General features: G+C 43.9%; 1 protein-coding gene across 1 annotated transcript in view; it reads left to right on the top strand.

Annotated features, from left to right (window-relative positions):
• Nucleotides 1–14555, top strand: part of ido1 (indoleamine 2,3-dioxygenase 1) — a 19976-nt gene extending 5421 nt beyond the window's left edge. The window contains exons 3-11 of the mRNA XM_061259317.1: nucleotides 3830–3925; nucleotides 5848–5967; nucleotides 8604–8722; nucleotides 9910–9924; nucleotides 11163–11262; nucleotides 12118–12235; nucleotides 12353–12404; nucleotides 12608–12756; nucleotides 13300–14555. Coding sequence (XP_061115301.1) covers nucleotides 3830–3925; nucleotides 5848–5967; nucleotides 8604–8722; nucleotides 9910–9924; nucleotides 11163–11262; nucleotides 12118–12235; nucleotides 12353–12404; nucleotides 12608–12756; nucleotides 13300–13685 — 1155 coding nt within the window. The 3' untranslated portion in view covers nucleotides 13686–14555. The remainder of the gene's footprint in view (nucleotides 1–3829; nucleotides 3926–5847; nucleotides 5968–8603; nucleotides 8723–9909; nucleotides 9925–11162; nucleotides 11263–12117; nucleotides 12236–12352; nucleotides 12405–12607; nucleotides 12757–13299) is intronic.
• Nucleotides 14556–21239: the final 6684 nt, after the last annotated feature.

The raw sequence follows: 21239 nt of genomic DNA on the forward strand, positions 1-21239 counted from the left end.
TAAATACAGAATGTTTTGTATTTGCTTTGCAGCAGAACTTTATCATTTTCAGGGCAAAGGTGACTGTTCTGTAACATTTGTTGATCATGTATATTGATTTTTGCTAAAAATAGATTACATCTTCTGTATGCATCAGGGGTGCCACTGCCTGTCTAAAAGTAGTATGGCAAAGTGGAGCCCCCCAGCAGTATGCAAACTCACTGTAATCCACAGAAAACAACCTAACTTGCCTTGCTATTTTTCACTTCATCATGAGCCAATCTTGAGGTTGGCTAATCACTCACTGGGAATTGTGCACTGCTATGCAAATAGTCGTATTTTGAATATTGATAAACCCCACAACTACCAGAAGATGGCTGTTCTCAAATTTTCTCCTGTCATTTTGAATCACTTCATGTAGATTTTGCCTACTTCATGTAGATTCAGATTTGTATTTGTACGCTGTTGTTTGTGTGTGTGTGAAGAACTGCAAGACTGTTGATGCAGTTGTTCTAAGATACTTTTCTGAGTGTCTCAGGTTAAAAAGCTCCTCTCTGCTGTAGTGGAGGATGTATGGAGTACAAATGACCAGCTAGGCTGTAGGAATTTGGTTCTTTGTGAAATAAAACTTATTGTCCAAAATTCAGGTCAATAACAATTTATTAATGCAGCAAAATAGTATTGATTACAGTATGAAACATACTGGTTAAATGCAAGGGAGGGCAATTACAAAGTAGTGTTGTGTGGGCACAAGCTTTATAGCCCAGTTGAGAGCTGTGAAGAAAAATCCCAAAATATCAGACAGTGACATCACAAATAATTTCCCCAGGGCAGGGGTGAAGGTAACTCAATCAACCATCTAAAGAAGACTTAGACAGCAGTATTATAGAGACTATACCCCAAGATGAAAAGCACTCATCTGTAGTAACAATCGGAAAGTGACATTACAATTAGCAAATAAGTACAGAGATGAGCCACAAATGTTCTGGAACAAAGTTTTATGGACTGAGTGGACTGAGGAAGTGTCATGGCTTGGGATTGCATGGCTGCTTCTGGAGTGGGCCAACTAATCTTTATTGATGATGTAAATTGTGATGGTAGCAGCATGAATGATGAATTCAGAAGTCTACAGGAACTTCAGCATGTAACAAAACAATGACCCAAAACACTCAGCCAACACAACAAAGGACTTCACTTGGGAGAAAAAGTGAAAGGTTTTAGACTGGCCAAGTCAATCATTAGCCCTTAACCCAATTGAACATGCATTTCTCCTCCTAAAGAGGAGATTGTAGGGAATTGGCCTTGCTTTTCCAATAGGCCTTGCTTTTCCAATAGGACTGTATATGCGGCAATGTGCCCGTTAGTAAGTAATGTTCATTGACATGTATATGTGACGGTGTGCCCGTTAGTAATGTTCTTTGACATGTATATGTGACAGTGTGCCCATTAGTAAGTAATGTTCTTTGACATTGTCGTGTCTAGGAAATGACAGAATTCTAAGTCCAATCTCTAATTTGTCGAAAAACAACTTCATGAGGGAAAAGACACCACGGCAGCAAACTCTTCAGGAAAATCAGAATTATTAGCACAAGTGCACAAAGCCAGACCAGTTCTGCAGAAGTGGACCTCGATTGTTGGTTTCACACACATTTTATACACTTCTTTCAACATAACTTTGTTTTGTCAGCTTGATCTTAAGAAAGCACAGGCATACAAACTGCCCTCCACAAATGTGTTCTCATCAAAAATAATTGACATGACATGTTAAATGATATTTTGTATCACAGGCTATATTTAAAAATAAATGTTCTTATTGCATTGTACAGGCATACAGCTGTTCTGAAAACTGTCTTTGCCAAAGTTAGCCCACCCCCATCACACAAGACTCCCCGTCCTGCACGGCTCATACGTGAACTGTCCTTGACATTGATAGCCCACCCCCACAACGCCAGGCATCCTGCCCTGCAAGCAGTTTTCTAACACAGAGGAATCATAAAAAGTGAATCATGCAAAACATGGTGTTATTCGGTACTTTCCAACTTTTCTTAAGCATACACATTATTTTATTCAATTCAGGTTACATATGGGTCACTATACTTCTAGCTCAAATGAGCAGTTAATCAGTTTGAAAATATATAGCCATACTTAATCGTACTTTAACAATTGATTAATGGTGGTTTCTTGCGTTTCCATAAGCTCATCTGTAATGAATGACATAGGTTCATTGGATTACATTTTCTACAGTTGACACTGGTTTCTTGCGTTCCCATAAGCTTTAATGATATAGGTTCATTGGATTACATATTGATTTTATGAGTAAATAGGCAGCATACATATGATATACATTGATTATAGGCTGCATACATATTGGTATATTTTTTGGCATGAAGCTTTGAGAGTTTTGGAGGAACCAGCTTGCTCAACTTTAGCAATTTGATGCTTTGGTCTGATTTTGATTTGTGATTGATTGTTTTAAAATAGGTGATTGATTGTCTTAACAGGAGGCAAGAACACCTTGTTCTGTGAATTTTCTCCTACAACATGTATATGAGACAGTGTGCCCATTTGTAAGTAATGTTCTTTGACATGTATATGTGACTGTGTGCCTGTTAGTAATGTTCTTTGACGTGTATATGTTACAGTGTGCCCATTAGTAAATAATGTTCTTTGACTTTTTGGGTAGGGCTTCATGCTGAGGGGAAAACACAGAACAAAGCATATACATCAGAGACATGCAAACACATTTTCTCAAATAAAATGTTTTAGAGTTTTAGATTTTAATTGCAAATTACCTCACAAATTACCTGTCTCGACTGATTATTTTGTGCTAAATGGTATACTCCATTTGATAGTCATGAAGGAAACTACCACTTCATTAAATTCCACTATTGTTGGTTGAGTGTGATTACACTTGAGAATTGTTTGTGTGTAGTGCAAGTGTATGGTGTTTGACTATAGTTAAACCATAAGTGTCATGTTCAGATGGTAAAACTGTGCCAAAACAGAAAAGCAATAGTCTCTCTCATATTATATAAATTATAGTCAATTCAATTATATAGTCAATTTCTTACTTGGAGACTGGTCCGGAAGTTCTTTTGTCCAGTCATTAGTTTGGTCAGTAGTTAGAGTAGAAGACAGAGACAAATATGAACCAGCTTGATGCTGTATGTTCTTTTTTAGTCCAGCAGGGGGAGTCCTTGCTCTGTGATCCAAGCACATGATGGGCATACTGCAGCTGTCCTGTAGTTGATGCCTAGTTTTGAATAAAGATCATGAAGGCGCATTCATACAAGCCTGCCACTCTCTGATTAAGTCACAAAATGCTGTACATGTTAGAAAGGTATACTATACATTTTGCACAGATATTTATAGCAATCAAGCTAGGTACTGTGCTGGCTTGGGTACATTCTGTTACATAACACATAACCGTTCAAACAGTACATATAACAGTGCAGGTATGTATGTTCCATTTAAACACTGTGTGGCTCACATAAAACACTATCACTCATTAGTGGGGTTATGGGAAAGTTCACCTCTGAATTCAACTGGCCAAATAAATGCTTGCTAAGTGCTTGATGGAGCAGACAATCAGGATGGTATGTTAAGTGCTGGTTGCACAACTCTTTAGAATTGGACTAAGGATGAACTGGTATCCATCACTGCAATTACTGTCCATGAATGCATTAAAACTGGTGGAAGTGGACCCTGAATTTATCCTTGACAGGTGCTACATCAGCATAAGGCATTATTCGCATTATTCACTAATTCTTCCCAGAGAGGTCTCGTAAAGTCATGTGAATTCGCCCATGCTAATAAGTGCGGATCGGTAATGAGCCTCTTCTCCCTTCAGGCTGAGCTGCCCCCATACTATCAGCCATGGATGGACATTGCCCAGTGCGTCCCAGAGCTTATCCACTCCCATGCACTACGTGCCCGGATCCATCAGGTACCACATTCTCTGCACACCCGTACGTTTAGGCACACTGCAAAAAAAATCTGAATGAACAATGCTCTGGTTACATAGCTTACTGTTTTTACATTACATTACATTATTGGCATTTGGCAGACGCTCTTATCCAGAGCGACGTACAGTTGATTAGACTAAGCAAGAGACAATCCTCCCCTGGAGCAATGCTGGGTTAAGGGCCTTGCTCAAGGGCCCAATGGCTGCTGCGGATCTTATTGTGGCTACAATGGGATTAGAACCACCGACCTTGCGTGTCCCAGTCATTTTCCGCACAGCCATTGGGCCCTTGAGCAAGGCCCTTAACCCTGCATTGCTCCAGGGGAGGATTGTCTCCTGCTTAGTCTAATCAACTGTACGTCGCTCTGGATAAGAGCGTCTGCCAAATGCCAATAATGTAATGTAACATCAATTATTTATACGGCTGGATATTTACCAGATATATTAATTACCTTACACAAGGGAACAACAGCAGTGTCCCCACATGATAATCAAACCTATAACCTCTCAAAAGATACAAGCAGATGCATAACCATTATAGTACACTACTACACTGAAACTGAAACTATCTGAAAGGCACTGTTTGTGTCTCTATCACGTCTCTGGTGTGTTTTTCTGAACATCACAGTCTGTGAAGGTTATTGATACTGATTAAGTCTGAGTGCTGGACTAAACTGAGTATTGTATGGAGAATCTCCATTCAGAATTGAATTCAGTCTAGGGCTATAGGCTTAATCTGTGTCTGCGAAAATAGCCCAGATATTTGTCATTTTATCTGGGTTCAGTCAGTCAGTTCATGTCAGTGTGGCAGGTAAGCGGACAGTTGCTTCTCATAGGCAAAGTGTTGGATGCAGGAGAAATGGGCAGGCGTAAAGACCTGAGCGACTTTGACTAGGGCCAAATCATTAAGGCCAGAAGACGCTCATCGATGTGTGAGGGCAACAAAGTTAATCATGGTTACAGGAGGAATGTGTCACAACACACAGTGCATCGCAGCCTGCTGCATGTGGGGCAGAGTGCCCATGCTAACCCCTGTTAGCTGGGTGTCCACGCTAACCCCTTTCCACCATCGAACATGCCTACAATGGGCATGAGAGTGTCAGAACTGGACCTTGGAGCAATGGAAGAAGGTGGCCTGGTCCGATGAGTCCTGTTTCCTTTAACATAGTGTGGAGTGTGATGCTCTGGGCAATGTTCTGCTGGGAAACCCTGGGTCTGGGCATTCATGTGGATGTCAGTTTGACACGTGCCAACTGCCAAAACATGGTTGCGGACCAGGTACACCACTTCATGGCAGAGGTATTCCCCGATGGCAGTGGCCTCTTTCAGCAAAAGGTCTCCAAATTCCCTGGATCTCAATCCGATCGAGCATCAATCAATGGTCTCTGACTTCAACTGTAGACGTGGCGCCAGAGATGTGGAGTTTCCTTTGTAACTATGATGATGATGTGGAGCTTCCTTTGCAAGTATGATAAGAAGGCCATCAGGTTAGACATGTCTGGTCAGAAATAACTATAATTTATAAAGTATAATTTCCAACAGAAGTATGCACACAGTCTGGAACAAACTTTACTAGGAGATTTTAATGATTTGAGACATAGCATAAAGGTGAGCATTAAAAACTGCACTGCAATCTCGCAGCTGATGACAGCTCCTGCCATCTGCATATTATATTCTGTCTGATTATCCTTTGGCACAGAAATAGATTTCAAAACATGACGTACATAAAGTTGTTCCTTCCTGTCAAAAGAAGTTAGCACAGCATAGTTTAAGCCGGGATACACGAGATAAATAGGCATGCGGTAATCTTTCAGTCTGTAACAGTGAACAGGCTAATGTCCCAGCTCCTGCATGTCTGATGGCACAGTGCAGATAGGGGACTTCAGCTCCTCCTCTTTTCCCAGATGCCCCAGCTGGACCCCATGTTCCTCCAGAAGTACAGAGAGCTGCGCCTGGCACACCTGGCGCTCGCCGTAATGACCATGGGCTACGTGTGGCAGGAGGGTGAAACAGGCATCGTGAAGGTATTCCGCAGTCCGGTCACGTGCTGTGAGCAGACCCAGCTCCCAGAGCACTATGCAAAGGCAGGGAAGAGAGGGGCTGTGAGAATTCCTGGATGACACAACCCACCCCCTCTTTTGAGATGAGTCCCTTGTGCAAGGAAGTGCCATTTTAAAAGGTTATTTACCCCCACTGCCATTGCCATGAACCTGTAGACTTACCAAGCCGACTTAGCACACAGCACTTAATACTTAATATCTGATTTGTAACTGTCAACTGTAACTGTCAAACTTTTAAAAAAACATTTACACCTTATGTGAGCTACGCACTCTGCCAAAGACACATTTCCATTACTGCTTGAATTAATGGTCAATAAAGTTTTGACTCTTGAATCTTTTTATTGATGCAGTATTATATGCAGGCGTGTACAGAAATGCACACACAGACTCAAGTCCACATTCAAGTTATTTTTAAACCTCCCATCACCAGATTCTGTGGGCATATCTACTACAGGTGTGGAAGTTTGCCATTTACCATTTAACCAACCAAGTAAAAAGGTACAGTCATTGATGCTTTGTCACTGTGACAATAATGCTACTGGGTATAGGAAAGACACAAATTATAATAATATCAACTGTTGAACATCTGTAAATATTTTTCTAAATTCAGAGGTAATAAAATAATGTAAAATGTTTCTTGTATAGTCTACAGCTTACACTATGGGAAGGACCAACACATTTTTTGTCTCTCATTTGCAATCATTGTGCCAATAATGATTTAGAATTGTCATGGGAACAGAAGTAGTAGGTATAGAATGGCAAAATAAATGCAGGACAATTAAAAAGATGACCAGGAAAATAACGGCAAATTCAAGTTAGCAGCATGCTTTTCTCTACAGTAACACTACAACAGTCATAGTTAACTCTGCATTGTAAACATATTTTTATATTAACCAATTATGTAAGGATTTTATGACTGCTTTTATGTTTGGGGTCTAATTGATCCCAACAGTTGAAATAAACACACAATTATTGTAATAGAAATATAGTCATATATTCCAAAATGACTAGCCTTTTATCCATAAATATGAAAAATCTGTGAGAAACATCTCATTTTAGAGCCTAAGGTACAGAAAGTGAAGGTTTGGTATCTGTATGGGAAAGTGCCACCAGAATCAACCACAAAGAAATAAAAATGGTTGTATATTTTCTTATATTTTATACAGTTTCAGTGGGTCAAAATAACCCCACATAATACATTTGTATGCAAAGTTGCTACAGTATGTTTATTGAATGTTTACCATTTAATCCCATCAAATTAGAAAATTAGAAAAATCATACAGCATCAATATTAAACAAGGTTAATAAATTTTTAAGAGACTAAATATGTCACTTGTGAAATAACTCGTTTGGATGCAATTTTTGCTAGTTTCGTTTGGCTATGTAAGCAGTTTATTATCCTTATGTAAGTGTATAACACTCTTGTGTTGTGCTGTATAAAAACAGTTTTTAGATACAATCCACTGTCAGATAACATCAAATCGGCCCTAGTCCGAGTCCTAACCTAGATCCGTACTTTAAATTGTACTTCCCTCTAGATCTTGCAGTGCACTGGTTATGGGTATGCACTTTGCACTTTGTTGTACATCACTAAGAGCGTCTGCCAAATGCCAAGAATGTAATGTAATGTGACTGGGGTCAAATTGACCACAAACATAATAGGAGAGTTAACAATATGATTACAAGCTATGTATATTGACATGATTGGATATGCACATGTTAATTGCTACTTGATTCTTCTGGTATATTGCTGCAGTTTGCTGGTCAGCAACGAGTGTTTAACCTAATCTGACTTGAGCTTCCAGTACCAACAACTGGATGAGGTGGGGAGGGGTTTGGCGTGGCATCCTACTACTATACAATTAAATTAGCAACTAATCTTCTGTGAAGGAAAAATGTAACCTGCAACTGTACTGTGTGTCCTGGCTGGTGCATCATCAGCACGACTCCATAACAGAATGTGAAATGGTTTCCCGGAGGTGCAGGAAGCAGAGAGCCCGCTTCTCTTGCACAGTGGGCTAAATGCGACATGTCAGACACTGCGCGTTGTGAGGTTTGCTGCTTCAAACTCCAGGCCACAAAGCGGCCGCTAAAAACTGCGGCAAACATTGCAGGGGATGCGTTGCCTCTGCTTTTGAGACTAGAGAGGCTTGTGATTTGAATAATGATGCAAGATGTAACTTAAAAGAAAGGAAATATTGGGCTGCTTGGTGACTCATCAAAGCTAAAGCAGTGCCATGCCAGTCCTGCGTGTTTCCAGTAGCCCTGCTGGGCTGGGCATAATTGCCCATAGCATTGGCCACCGCAGGAGGGCTTCAGTCTCAGTGGGACTGGCCCCATCTCATTGAGCAAGGGCAACTTCGTGCATAATTGGCTGCCTGCAGTCTGCCTGTGCCAGCTGCTTACGAAATGTTCTCCTTTGATGCAGTGCAGAGGAGCTCAGCTAGAAGACTGCAGAGGAGAATGAGATGCAGAGCTGGCAGCATATGCTTTAGAGATGCTAGTCCATTAATGCGATTGCAGAAGAGTCAAAATGGGGGGTAGAAATGTTGCCCAAAAGAAAGGCCACGTTCTGAACTGAGCTCATCGTCTTCTCTCAGGTGTTGCCCCGAAACCTGGCTGTCCCTATCTGGGAGGTGTCCCAGCGCTTGGGGATTCCTCCAATCTTCCTCCACGGTGATGGAGTGCTGACCAACTGGAGGAAGAGGGACCCTGAGGGGTGGGGGGAAATGCATGCACTGACTCACTCACACTGACTCACATACACATATACATACACACAGACTGACTGGCATGCTTGCATACACACATAATGACTCACACACTTACATACACACACACTGACTCACACGCTCACAGAAACACATGCTCACATACACACACGCACACAAATGTAGGCGTGCATGCACACACACTCACTTGTGCACAGACATGCATGGACACAGACACACATGCACACACAGCTAATTCCACACTGTGACTCCCCTCCACGCACGTATTCATATACATTAGCTTCTCCAGACATTCTGCCATGCACACACATACACACACACACACACACACACATGGAGAGCAGGCACCAGCCCTTTAATAAATATGTCAGCAGCCCTCCCCAGCAACGCAAAGAGCCAGACACCAAGCGACACTCCCACACAATTCCCAGAGCACATCCGCACAAAATCCACACAGCACTGGAGGAATGCGACCCACAGAACTCTGGGATGTGGCCGTCAGATGGGTACACATGCTGAGACTTTCAAAGATGCAGATGCAGTCGGGGCCAGTCGGGCTCTGAGCAGGGTGTGATGCCACACACACGCACACACACACGCACACACACACACGCATGAGGCCACTGTTCATATCCAAAAAATACATTTTATATCTTCACATGTGAATTAAGGCAATTGTGAAAAAGCTAAATGCCACATGTGAACTGGACATTTTCATGTGATTAGCTTTTTTTCCCACATGTGAATGATAATTTCCACATGCAAGAACAAAACACAAAACACAAGACTGACTTCATCCAATGTGAACTACCATTTTCATGTGAAAACAAAATGTCTTACTTACAAAATGTCTCACATTATTTTAGGTTATTTTGGGTTTTGGGATGAGTTGTTTTTATAGTTGGGTGTTTATATGTGGTTTTTAGACAAGTGATTTGTTATGTAAGGGTCATACCAGTGTGGCTCCAGTGTCTAACGGGTGCTGGAGAGAGTGACCTTGCCAGGCCTTCCAGGGGCCAAGGCTCTGCTCCGCATCGGAGTGGCTGTCAGTGCGAAAAGCAAACAACATGTTGTGAGGGTTTGTGGGATGGAAAATTATTGGCCAAATCCTCCTGCAGGAAATATAAATCTCCCTTCTTTCTCTTTTAATGCCATCTCTGGATTCCTTCACCAGCCCCTTTGACATAGAGTAAGTATCTCATTGAAATCAATCCTTAAAAACATATTCATGCAAGCATGCGCAGAGATTCACATGCCCTTGTAGAGGAAGGCTTTACAGGCTGTTGCATTACTTTCCTTTGTGAACAGTGAAATCAAAAGCAGGCTGAACTGACAGAACAGTGGGGACCTTCCGGTTAAGGCACCACACTGGTGTACGGATGAGCCCGACAGTCTCCGGTCATATCTGTGGCAGTGCAGCATTGTGGTTTCATTGGGTGATGTGCAATTCGGCTCCCCGGAGTATGGGAGGGTTCAGTTGGTTAGGGATCCACATTTCATCTGTCTCTACATGACCAAGCCGCATATGAAAGGTCTTCCTCTGACTCCGCTCTGTGCACACTTGTGTGCTGGTGACACCATGTGTTTTAGAGGCTCCACTCTCCCAGTGACTCAGCTGTGGGGTTCCTGCATGAATTGGCTTTGGCTGCAGATAAAGTAAATTAGGGTGGGAATTATACAATTCTCAGCCCCACATCGGGCATTAGATTAAAAAAATATATATATCTTGAAATTGAAAATTGGAATTGTGTGTGCGTCTATGTGTGTGTGTGCATGCACTCAGTTACCACTTTATTAGGTAGACCTGTACACCAGCTTGTTAATGCAAATATTTAATCAGCCAATCATGTGGCAGCAACTAAATGCATAAAAGCATGCAGATGTGGACAAGAGGTTCAGCTGTTCAATTGTCAGAATGGGGAATCTGGGTTATGGTTAAATGACTTTGACCATGGAATGATTGTTAGTGCCAGACAGGGTGGTTTCAGTATCTCAGAAACAGCTGATCTCCTGGGATTTTCACACACAACAGTCTCTGGAGTTTGAAGAGAATGGTGTGAAAAACAAACATCTAGTGAGCAACAGTTCTGTTTGCAGAAACACGCTGTTAATGAGAGAGGTCAGAGGAGAAGGTCCAGACTGGTCAAAGCTTACAGGAAGGTGACAGTAACACAAATAACCACACCTTACATCAGTGGTATGCAGCAGAGCATGTCTGAACACACAACGCTTCAATCCTCTAAGTGGATAGGCTACAGCAGCAGAAGACCAATTGGTCTAAACAATACCTAATGAAGTGCTCGATGAGTGTATGTGTATGTGCATGTATGTGTGTATGTGAATGCCTGTGCATGTGTATGCAGTATACAGTGAGTGTGTGTGTGAGAGAGAGAGTTGTCCTGTGTGACCCTGGTGTCACTGCCCCAGGAACATGGAGCTGCTGCTCAGTCTGCCAGGGGGAGAGAGTATGGAAGGGTTCTTCATCGTCACCATGATGGTGGAGAAGGCCGCAGTGCCTGGCCTAAATGTGAGTCTTCTCCTTTTAAAGTTCTGACTCTGCTGGTCAAAGCAACAGAAGACACAATTTTAGACACCAGCTTCAGACAGTTTAGTGTGTGCACTTGGTAGATCATTAATGAGCCTTCCATAGCTGCCAACCAATGCATTGAAACTTAATATGGATTCAGTACAACAGCAATAAATGTGAAAACAGTTGATAAATATAGAACAAAACAACATTATATCCAGAGAAACTTATAATATAGGATTAATATCAGCAGTAGTGGCAAACCTGTCTAACCTGGCAACATTCCAGGTTAAATCACTATCAACCATGCTAACCAAATACAAAAATACAAATTCTAAATACACACATTACAAACATTTAGAAATGTTTGCATTCTTATCATTCTTAGACCACAGCATACTGTACATTCTTTTGACATGTAATCGTGTATACAGCAGTATGTTTATACACACTGAGGACATGGAGGGAACATACTGCACGTTCTCCTGAACTTAAATCTAAAATGGTGGAACACCCTCCTGACCATCCTGAAAGCTGTCGATCAGGGCTTCCCAACCTGTTTCTGGAGATATTATCCTGTCTTTGGATTCACCTGCACGTCTCTGGATTGTGGGAGGAAACCAGAGTACCCGGAGGAAACCCATGCAGGCACGGGGAGAACATGCAAAACTGTGGTGTGCTTTGTAAAGGCTGGAGTGAATGGCAGATTTCTGGGACCAGGGTTAGGTTGGGTAGCCCTGCTGTAGGTTATTCCCCTCTACAGGGTGAGTTAGCATTGGTTAGCAGACGGGTCTGGGTTTATCTGTGTGGTTGTGGCATTGTGGACACTGGAATGGAGACGTGTTTGTGTTGCAGGCCATCCCAGTGGTGATAAACGGAGTGCGTCGCGGAGATGCCAATATGGTGACCAGGGCACTGGAGGACATTGCCCAAGCCATCGGCAGTATGACAGAGAAACTCAGCCTGATGCATAGTACAGTACTGATTCTTCTGAAACAGCTAAACTGGCACTGACATGCGAGAGTGAATGTGGTAGGAACTTTCTATTCCAGACTGGTCAAACCATCACACCTCTCTTGTGTGATTCCAGAACACGTCGACCCAGGCACCTTCTATGGGACCATGCGGATCTTTCTTTCAGGGTACGTACTGTGCCTGCACAGGGATATTAATGTTTTCTTATTCACACTGAATATGAGACACAAGCTCAAGAGTTTCTGTGTGCGCGTGTGTGTGCATGCCTTTATACGTACGCCTGGTGCATATGTGTATATGTGCATGCTCGGTATGAATGTTTGTGCATGTGTGTTTATAATATGTGTATTTCTGTGTGTGTATTGTTCAGGTGGAAAGATAATCCCTGCATGCCGGAGGGACTGGTGTATGAAGGGGTGCAGGCAGAGCCCGTGCGGTTTTCGGGAGGGAGTGCAGCACAGAGCAGTTTCATGCACTGCTTTGACGAGCTGCTGGGGGTGTCACACGAGCCCCAAAGTGGTAAGAGCCGCACTACAGCCTTGTGTGTCACAACTACAATACACTACACAACTACTTCAGTAGAGTACACAACAACAGTGCACTACACAGCTACTAAAGTACTGTACACAACTACAGTACACTACACACCTACAATACACTATACAACTACTACAGTACACTACACACCTACAATACACTACACAACTACTACAGTACACTATACACCTACAATACACTACACAACTACTACAGTACACTAGACACCTACAATACACTACACAACTACTACAGTACACTACACAGCTACAGTAGTACAGTACACACCTACTACAACATACTACACAACTACAGTACAATACACAGCTCCTAAAGTACAGTACACAACAACAGTACAATACACAGCTCCTAAAGTACAGTACACAACTTCAGTACAATACACAGCTCCTAAAGTACAGTACACAACTACAGTGCACTACACAACTTGTACAGTACATAATTACTACAGTACAGTACACAACTTGTACAGAATCTGAGGATCAAAGTGCTTTTTTTCCTGGCTAGGGGCCTTTCTCACACGTATGAGGGACTACATGTTCCCCCAACACAAGAGGCTGATCCAGGACATCTCCTCCAGTCCGTCCCTGCGGCAGTACGTGCTGAACCAGGACAGCGATCCCCTGACCACCGCCTTCCACCGCTGCGTGTCCCAGCTGGTGGCACTGCGCAGTTATCACATCAACATGGTGAGCCGCTACATCGTCGTTCCCGCCGCCCGCGCCCGCCAACTCCGCGCCCAGGGGCAGGGGTGTGTGAAGAATGCTCTGAGCAAGGCCCCCAAGGCCCTCGAGGAGACGGGCACAGGCGGCTCCGGAATCATGTCCTTCCTCAAGACCGTCCGTGACCGAACCAAGGAGGCCTCCCAGCCAACCCCCAAAGCAGACTCATAGCCAAATACCTCTGAGTCTCTCCACCCTCTCCTACCCCTCATCCCCTGCTCATATGTTCTGTACCAGAACATGCAACGACAAGAAATTTGACAGTGTACAATTTAAAGAAAAGAATAATACATTATGGTAGGCATCGCTGAAGTGCAATCTAATTTCTATTGAAGTCAGGAGTTTATGACTGTAACTATGTTTAAAGTAAACAAAACAATACTCTGCATACCAAAGTATCACTCCGCATTCCAAAATTAAATCTGTTCGACCAACATTTTGAGTTTAAACATGGCATCAGTATTACAGCGATTCAAGCACTTTTGTCCAAACCACAATCTAAAGCACAACCATTAATTTCAATGTAATGCGACCCCCAAATCCCTTAATTTAATCTAAATTAGATTGCAAAAAATATCCCACAAACCCTAATTCCTGGAAAGCATGACCGTAGGGGACGGCTGGAAAGGGTGGTTATATTCAGAATATCTAAGCAAGCCTGAGAAAAGCTAAGTTGGGAATCGTTTTGGAATGTATCATGTATGGAGGATTCTGCTTCTAGAACAGTATGGTTATAGCTGCAGCTACTCCGGTTCAGTGCACTGAAACCCACAGGGCAGAAGCACAGCTCCACACAGAGCTGCTACACATAGAGGGTCCACAGGAGGGCACTAAGCACACAGTGTGTTCTGAGGAGTGAGGCAGTGGTGGAGAGACCGCTGAACTGCGGTCAGTGTGACTGACTGACAGACACACACACACTCACATTCTGTGGTACTTAACCCTTCTCCCACAATGCACTGTATCCAAAACTAGCATTGTCAAGGAGTCGTGACTTCATATCTGCTGCTTAAAGATGTAAATTAATAAAAACAATAAAACAAACAAATAAAAAAAAACCCGCAATAACCAAAACTAAGCCAATGACTCATCTGTAACCAAATCCTGTGCAATAACCTGCTTTGAGTTGAATATGTATATGCGGTCTTGTAAAACAGTCCATGTACTAATGTTAAGCATTCCATTTTGAATCGGTCATCCAGAGGGAACAGCCTAGAGAAAATATTAGGATGATGACTGTACACAGGCAATATCCTGGGCCTACCCATGTAGGAGCTGCATCATGTACAGTGCAGTCTGTATTTGGACAATGATACGTTTGTTTTGGCTCTGTACTCCAGCACATTAGACTTGAATTTAAAAATATGAGGTTGAAATATGCAGACTGTCAGCTTTAATTTAAGGCTATTCACATCCATATGCAGTGATTCATGTAGGAATTGCAGCCCATTTTTCCATAGTCCCCCCATTTTAGGGGGCCAAATGCAATTGGGCAAATTAATTGTACAACATACTCTTACATAAAGTTGTCATAGTGAGGGCTTTGTTTCATTTGAAGACCCATAGACATCGCCAGATGCTGGTTATCTTCCCTGGCGATGCACTGCTAGGCCTGTACTGCAGACTTCAGTTCCTGTTTGTTTTGGAGGATTTCTGCCTTAAGTCTTGTCTTCTCAAGGTGAAACACCATTCAATGAGTTTTGAGAGATTTGGTAGGATCTGAGCAGATGAGATGTTTCTGTACACTTCATAATTCATCGTGCTGCTGCCATCAGCTGTCAAATCATCAATAAAGATGAAGCAAGCCAGGTACATGCATTCCGAAGCCATACCACTATGTCCACCATGTTTCACAGATGAGGGGGTGCTTTGGATTATGAGCAGTTTCTTTCCATCACTTAGGTAAAGGTTAACACTCATCTGTCCACACAAGTTTGTTCCAGAACTAATTTTCTAACGTACTCTAACTTTGTTATTCTGTTATTAAGGCTTACCAGTGGTTCACATATTGCAGTGAACCCTCTGAGGTTATGCTGGCAAAGTCTTCCCCTTATAATAGTCTTTAACACATCTATGTCTACATCCTGGAGAGTGTTCTTGGTCTGTTCAGCAGTTGAAAGTATTCTTTGGTCATCGATTGGTCTTCTTTGGTCAACCAGGTTGTTTGCCATTGCTGAGCTCTTGCTTGATTTTTCCACCCTATGATGGCCTGCATTACTGGCATTCACAGGCTTCAAATGTAAATTCCATACCTAGAATCATCTCTAGACTTTCTGTTAGGCTTCCTGTGAGTGCATTAATGATACATCACATGTGGCCAAATGGCTGAGCAGCCAATTATCCAATTACTTTTGGTCCCCCAAAATGTATGGATGTAAATACCCACAAATTAAAGTTGACCTCTGCCCCTCATATCCCATCATACATATTATATGCAGATAGTATACAGAAAATAGTTACGATCCATTCATAAAGAGATAAAAGATGAGTTTGGGGTGAATGTGCAGGGTCAGTGCAGGTCAGGGGGGCAGTGCCCTTTAGCACAGAGCTGAACACACACCCTGACAGCCAAAGGGAACGACTCATGCGGGTTATCCGCTGGTCACAGTTTCACACACACCTCTGTCAGGTGATCTCACTCGGGGAGGGGCGCTGGAGCACAATGCACAATGGCTGCCGGAGGGACCCCCCACCTATCGGAGCGATACCTCAGCTTCCGCCAGCGATAGCGCGATGGGGAAAAACCGGCCTGTGCCACAGGGCACACGTATCCTCTTCACCTGCGCTGGCTCTTCTCCCCCGGTGTCTCGTTACAACAACAGCCCCCGCGCCATCAGATAACGCCACGGCCATGCGTGGAAGTCTGCCACAGAAACTCTACTCTGCAAGCCTGTTCTACTGGGCCTCCGCTTCCCCTACCAACCGCAAGGACATGCCCAGACAGGGCCGGGGATGTCCTAACCGATGGTTAGCTTTAGCGTGATTTCACACTTTCAGCAATCATAATAAGAACATGTTTCTGTTTCTGGGAATTTGGAACAACCCATTTCATGTTCCAAAATAAACATTGTACTGTGGGAGCCCATACTTAAGAACCAACTAAAACTCCATAATCCCAACAACCCGAACAAAGGTATTGTCTCTCTATGCCTACCTGCAATAATTTATGGTGTTAATATTTACCTGCTCTTGCACACACCAGTTACCTATACCTTAATAACAGAGCAGGTGTTATGTATCCTTGTATAACAACAGAATACAATGGGGGCGCAGACTCTCTCCAGAGTAAGGGCTATAACCAAAACAAAGGGCGTTCTCTCTGCTGTTGTGTGAGCATGAACTGAACAAATGCATCTGCCTCAGAACCGCAGTCTGTCTCCCATCGACACGAAAGACAACATTTGTAAGCTTAGCATTGCTAATTGATCTTTAGTGACCTAGTGTTTGAATAAACTGCCCAACTTGTATTAAAAAGGTAATACATCTAAGGGACCACTTTGGTCATTGAGGACCAAAGAGAACAAGGCTCACTCCTTTCCCTCTCCCCTGTGCATAAATACAGTTTGATACATACTGAAAATATCTTCCATTTAAGGTCAATATATGTAATTACACAGACAGCGGTGTTAGCCAGAAATAAGAATACGAGGCAAAAAATTGACCTTTGACCTGGTCATTGTCCTAAAGCATTTTTTTTTACATTGTTTTTCATATTTCCTAGGCACAGTTGCCAGTAGCTATATTAAATCACTTTGTTTATGAGAAAGAACAAGAGATTCAACCCGCCCAAAGGGCACAAAGTTGATGCTGCAACTGACGCAATCGTACAAAACAGAATTGACCGTGAACCTAACTCAACGTGTCGACTCGTTAATGACGGCAAGCGGTCAGAGACAGGTTGAGGGTGATTATGGGAGTGGAACAGAACCCGCTCTGTCCCGTGTTTGGCTCTCCCCGGCCTCCGCTGGTGGAGGCTGTCCAAACGGTGACTGCTGTGGGTCATTATGAAATGAGACACCTCGCTCCTCTCATTAGACTGCACTCCGAGCAGCCCCATGATTCAAAGAGCCCAATCAGGGGCCAGGGGCCAGGAGGCTCTGGGGTGAGGACACCTGCACCCAGCCATGCGCACACATACAGTCTGAGACCACCGGTGAAAATGCTTCTTCATTTTTTCATTACAAATTATATTATCTGCGTAACAATTTGTGTGAAAAGTTGAATCTTGAAAAAAAAAAACATATACAGACACACACACGCATGCACAAGATACAAACAGACACACACATTCACTCACACAGATCGCTGCATGCACACACACACATATGCGCACACACATACATACAAACACACACATATGCACGCACACACACACACACACACATAGATACACATGCGCACACACACGCATACATATATACACATATGCGCACACACATATGCACACACATGCATGCGCACACAGACTCACAGATAAACACACACACACAGAAACACACCCACACACATACACACACACACACACATATGCACACACACACACACATGTGCACTCACACAGACACACACACACCTGTCTGACAGTGTATGGGAACACGCTGTACTGTATAGCTAAGGAGGGATGTGAGGGGAAGGAGAGGACAGTAGGGGCAGGAGTGGAAGGGTGAGGATAAACTCAGCACTGACTCACACATCACACACATATCTGATTACGACCTGGCCCCCTGGCCAAACAAAATACTCCCCTTCCTCATTACCTCAGTCCAGAGGAGTCCCTGACAACCGAGCGGTAAACAGCCGTCGTCTCTAAGGATGTGCTCATTGTGTGGTGACGGCGGACAAGCCGGTTGGGGTGGGAGAGCGCACAGTGGGTGTCACGGCACTAGAGGCTGCCCACGAGGCAAGAGTGCTCCCCGACAACGACCTCCTGTGCCCTCTCCGCTTCTCTCTCAAATTCAAATTCAAAAATGCTCAAAAATGGCACGATAAGGTAAATCCTATGTTGCCATAGCACAGAAAACAATGCATACAATTAAACGCATAAACGCATTTCTAGATATACAAGACAAATAGATGTTTTTTTTTTTTTTTATCAGCCAATCATGTGGAAGCAACTGAATGCATAAAAGCATGCAGACTGGTCAAGAAGTTCAGCTGTTTTTCAGGTCAAATATCAGAATGGGGAAGAAATGTGATCAAAGTGACTTTGACCATGGAATGATTGTTGATGCCAGACAGAGTGGTTTGAGTATCTCAGAAACTGCTATTCTCCTGGGATTTTCATGCACAACAGTCTCAAGAGTTTGCAGAAAATGGTGCAAAAAAACAAAAAACATGCAGTGAGCAGCAGTATTGCGGGCAAAAACGCTATGAATATGAGAAAGGGCCAGACTGGTCGAAGCTGACAGGAAGGTGACAGTAACGCAAATAACCACACATTACAGCAGTGGTATGCAGAAGAGCATCTCTGAACACACAATGTATCAAATATTTTAAGTGGATAGGCTACAGCAGCAGAAGACCAATAAGTCTAAAGAATAAGTCTAATAGATACCTAATAAAGTGCTCAGTGAGTGTATATTGTATACAGCACTTTTCTTCAGTTCAGTTGTCACTGGTTATCCCTGTTTATTGCAAGCTGAACTGTAAAATGATTTGTCACTAGTGTGAGATATTTTCTCTGTTCCCGTAAAAAATAGGAGAGCTCTCTTCCTCTGTCTCTTTCTTTCTCTCACTGTCTCTCTCTCAGTCTCTCTTCCTCTTTCTGTCTCTCTCTCCCTTGCTCTCTCTCTCTCTCTCTCTCTCTCTCTCTCTCTCTCGCTCTCTCTCTCTCTCTCTCTCTCTCTCTCTCTCTCTCTCTCTCTCTCTCTCTCTCTCTCTCTTCTCAGCAGAACACAGCCCCATTCATGCATGCTCCCGTGGTTCTCCACAGGGGTGCATCACTCGATGTTCCTGCAGATGGATGCTGGGATGCTAGCAGCACGTTCCCTCTCCGCCAAGCCCCTCTTCGAAATATAAGAGCAAATACACAATGAATATGTAATACACTGGAGCTGCTTGTGTGCACAGAATGTGGAATATGCATTATCTAGAGCCAGCGGTGGAGCTTTTGAGCACCACAACGCAATGACACTGTCTCAGTGTGCACCAGCGTCCCCTGCTGGTCAATCGAACTCCCGCGGGTCCGCCTGTTAAGCTGCATATCAAGCACTTTTCTCAGACTCTTGTCTGTGCAAGCTTGACTTGCGAACTGCAGTGTGATCAGTCAGGGGTTGTGGCAATGAGTGACGATAAACACTACCAGGCAAGGGGGAAAGGAATTAATAGACATTCACGCTAGCATAAACAGGAAATGCTCCAAATACAAAGGGGCTCAATAAAATCTCAATCAACTTTGCCAATCCCAATCCCTTCACAAGTTAATTGCCATTTCTTGTGAATATAAAGACGTTTGGCTTCCTTTGCCCTTTCGTCCTGTCCTCTCCTCACCCTGAGTGAGCACTGGCCCTTGCCTGTGTAACATGGGGGAGAGCACAGAGCCCTCCAAGCCTGTCCTGTCACACAGCAGGGGTCCCGGGCGGGTCAGCAGGAGTGCACGTCAGGGGCTTTTGTTCCGACGGCTGACTCCGTTCGAGGGCGGTGGGCGCCCCACTGACATCAGCGTGAATCACGGCGGGATGGGTGAGAACGGCGGGAGGGAGCGTGAGCGGGGCTCTGTCCAAAACCCAGGGCAACACGGTCCCCTGGTCCCGCCCCGCCCGCAGCCTGAACCCTGTCCAGAATGATGCAACGCTCCTCAAGAGCTGCTGCTCCCTCTCTGCCTCCCCACCGCACACTTCCTCATCCGCTAAAGGTTGAGCGTAATGTCACCTTCCCCCGCAGGCACCCACTATCGGCGCCCCATCAGGACCTTCCCAGTGGGGATTTAAAGCAGGCCAATGGGAAGTTCCACCTGGATTCTCTGACACGGAGGAGGAAGGACAACGGCACAGGCACGCACACGTGTGTAAGGACATAATGTACACAAAAACAGGCACGCACACACACATGTGTAAGGACATAATGTACACAAAAACAGGCACGCACACACACGTGTGTAAGGACATAATGTACACAAAAACAGGCATGCACACACACGTCTGTAAGGACATAATGTACACAAAAGCAGGCACGCACACACACGTGTGTAAGGACATAATGTACACAAAAACAGGCATGCACACACACGTGTGTAAGGACATAATGTACACAAAAACAGGCATGCACACACACGTGTGTAAGGACATAATGTACACAAAAACAGGCACGCCCAAGCACACACACTGCATACACACTCATACACGTGCCAATGTACGCACGCAAAACACACCTACACACACACAGACAGGTGATATAGCAGAATTCATCATAATGTACACAAATGTACAGGGTGGCCTGTCGCGTAGTGGTTAAGGTAAATGACTGGGAGAGGCAAGGTCGGTGGTTCAAATCCCGGTGTAGCCACAATAAGGTCCGCACAGCCGTTGGGCCCTTGAGTAAGGCCCTTAACCCTGCGTTGCTCCAGGGGAGGATTGTCTCATGCTAATCAACTGTATGACACTCTGGATAAGAGCGTCTGCCAAATGCCAATAATGTAATATAAAAAACAGGCATGCACACACATGTGTGTAAGGACATAATCTACACAAGAACAGGCACTCACAAGCACACACACTGCATACACAC

The sequence above is a fragment of the Conger conger genome, chromosome 11 (assembly GCF_963514075.1).
Source record: "Conger conger chromosome 11, fConCon1.1, whole genome shotgun sequence".
NCBI classification, from domain to species: domain Eukaryota; kingdom Metazoa; phylum Chordata; class Actinopteri; order Anguilliformes; family Congridae; genus Conger; species Conger conger.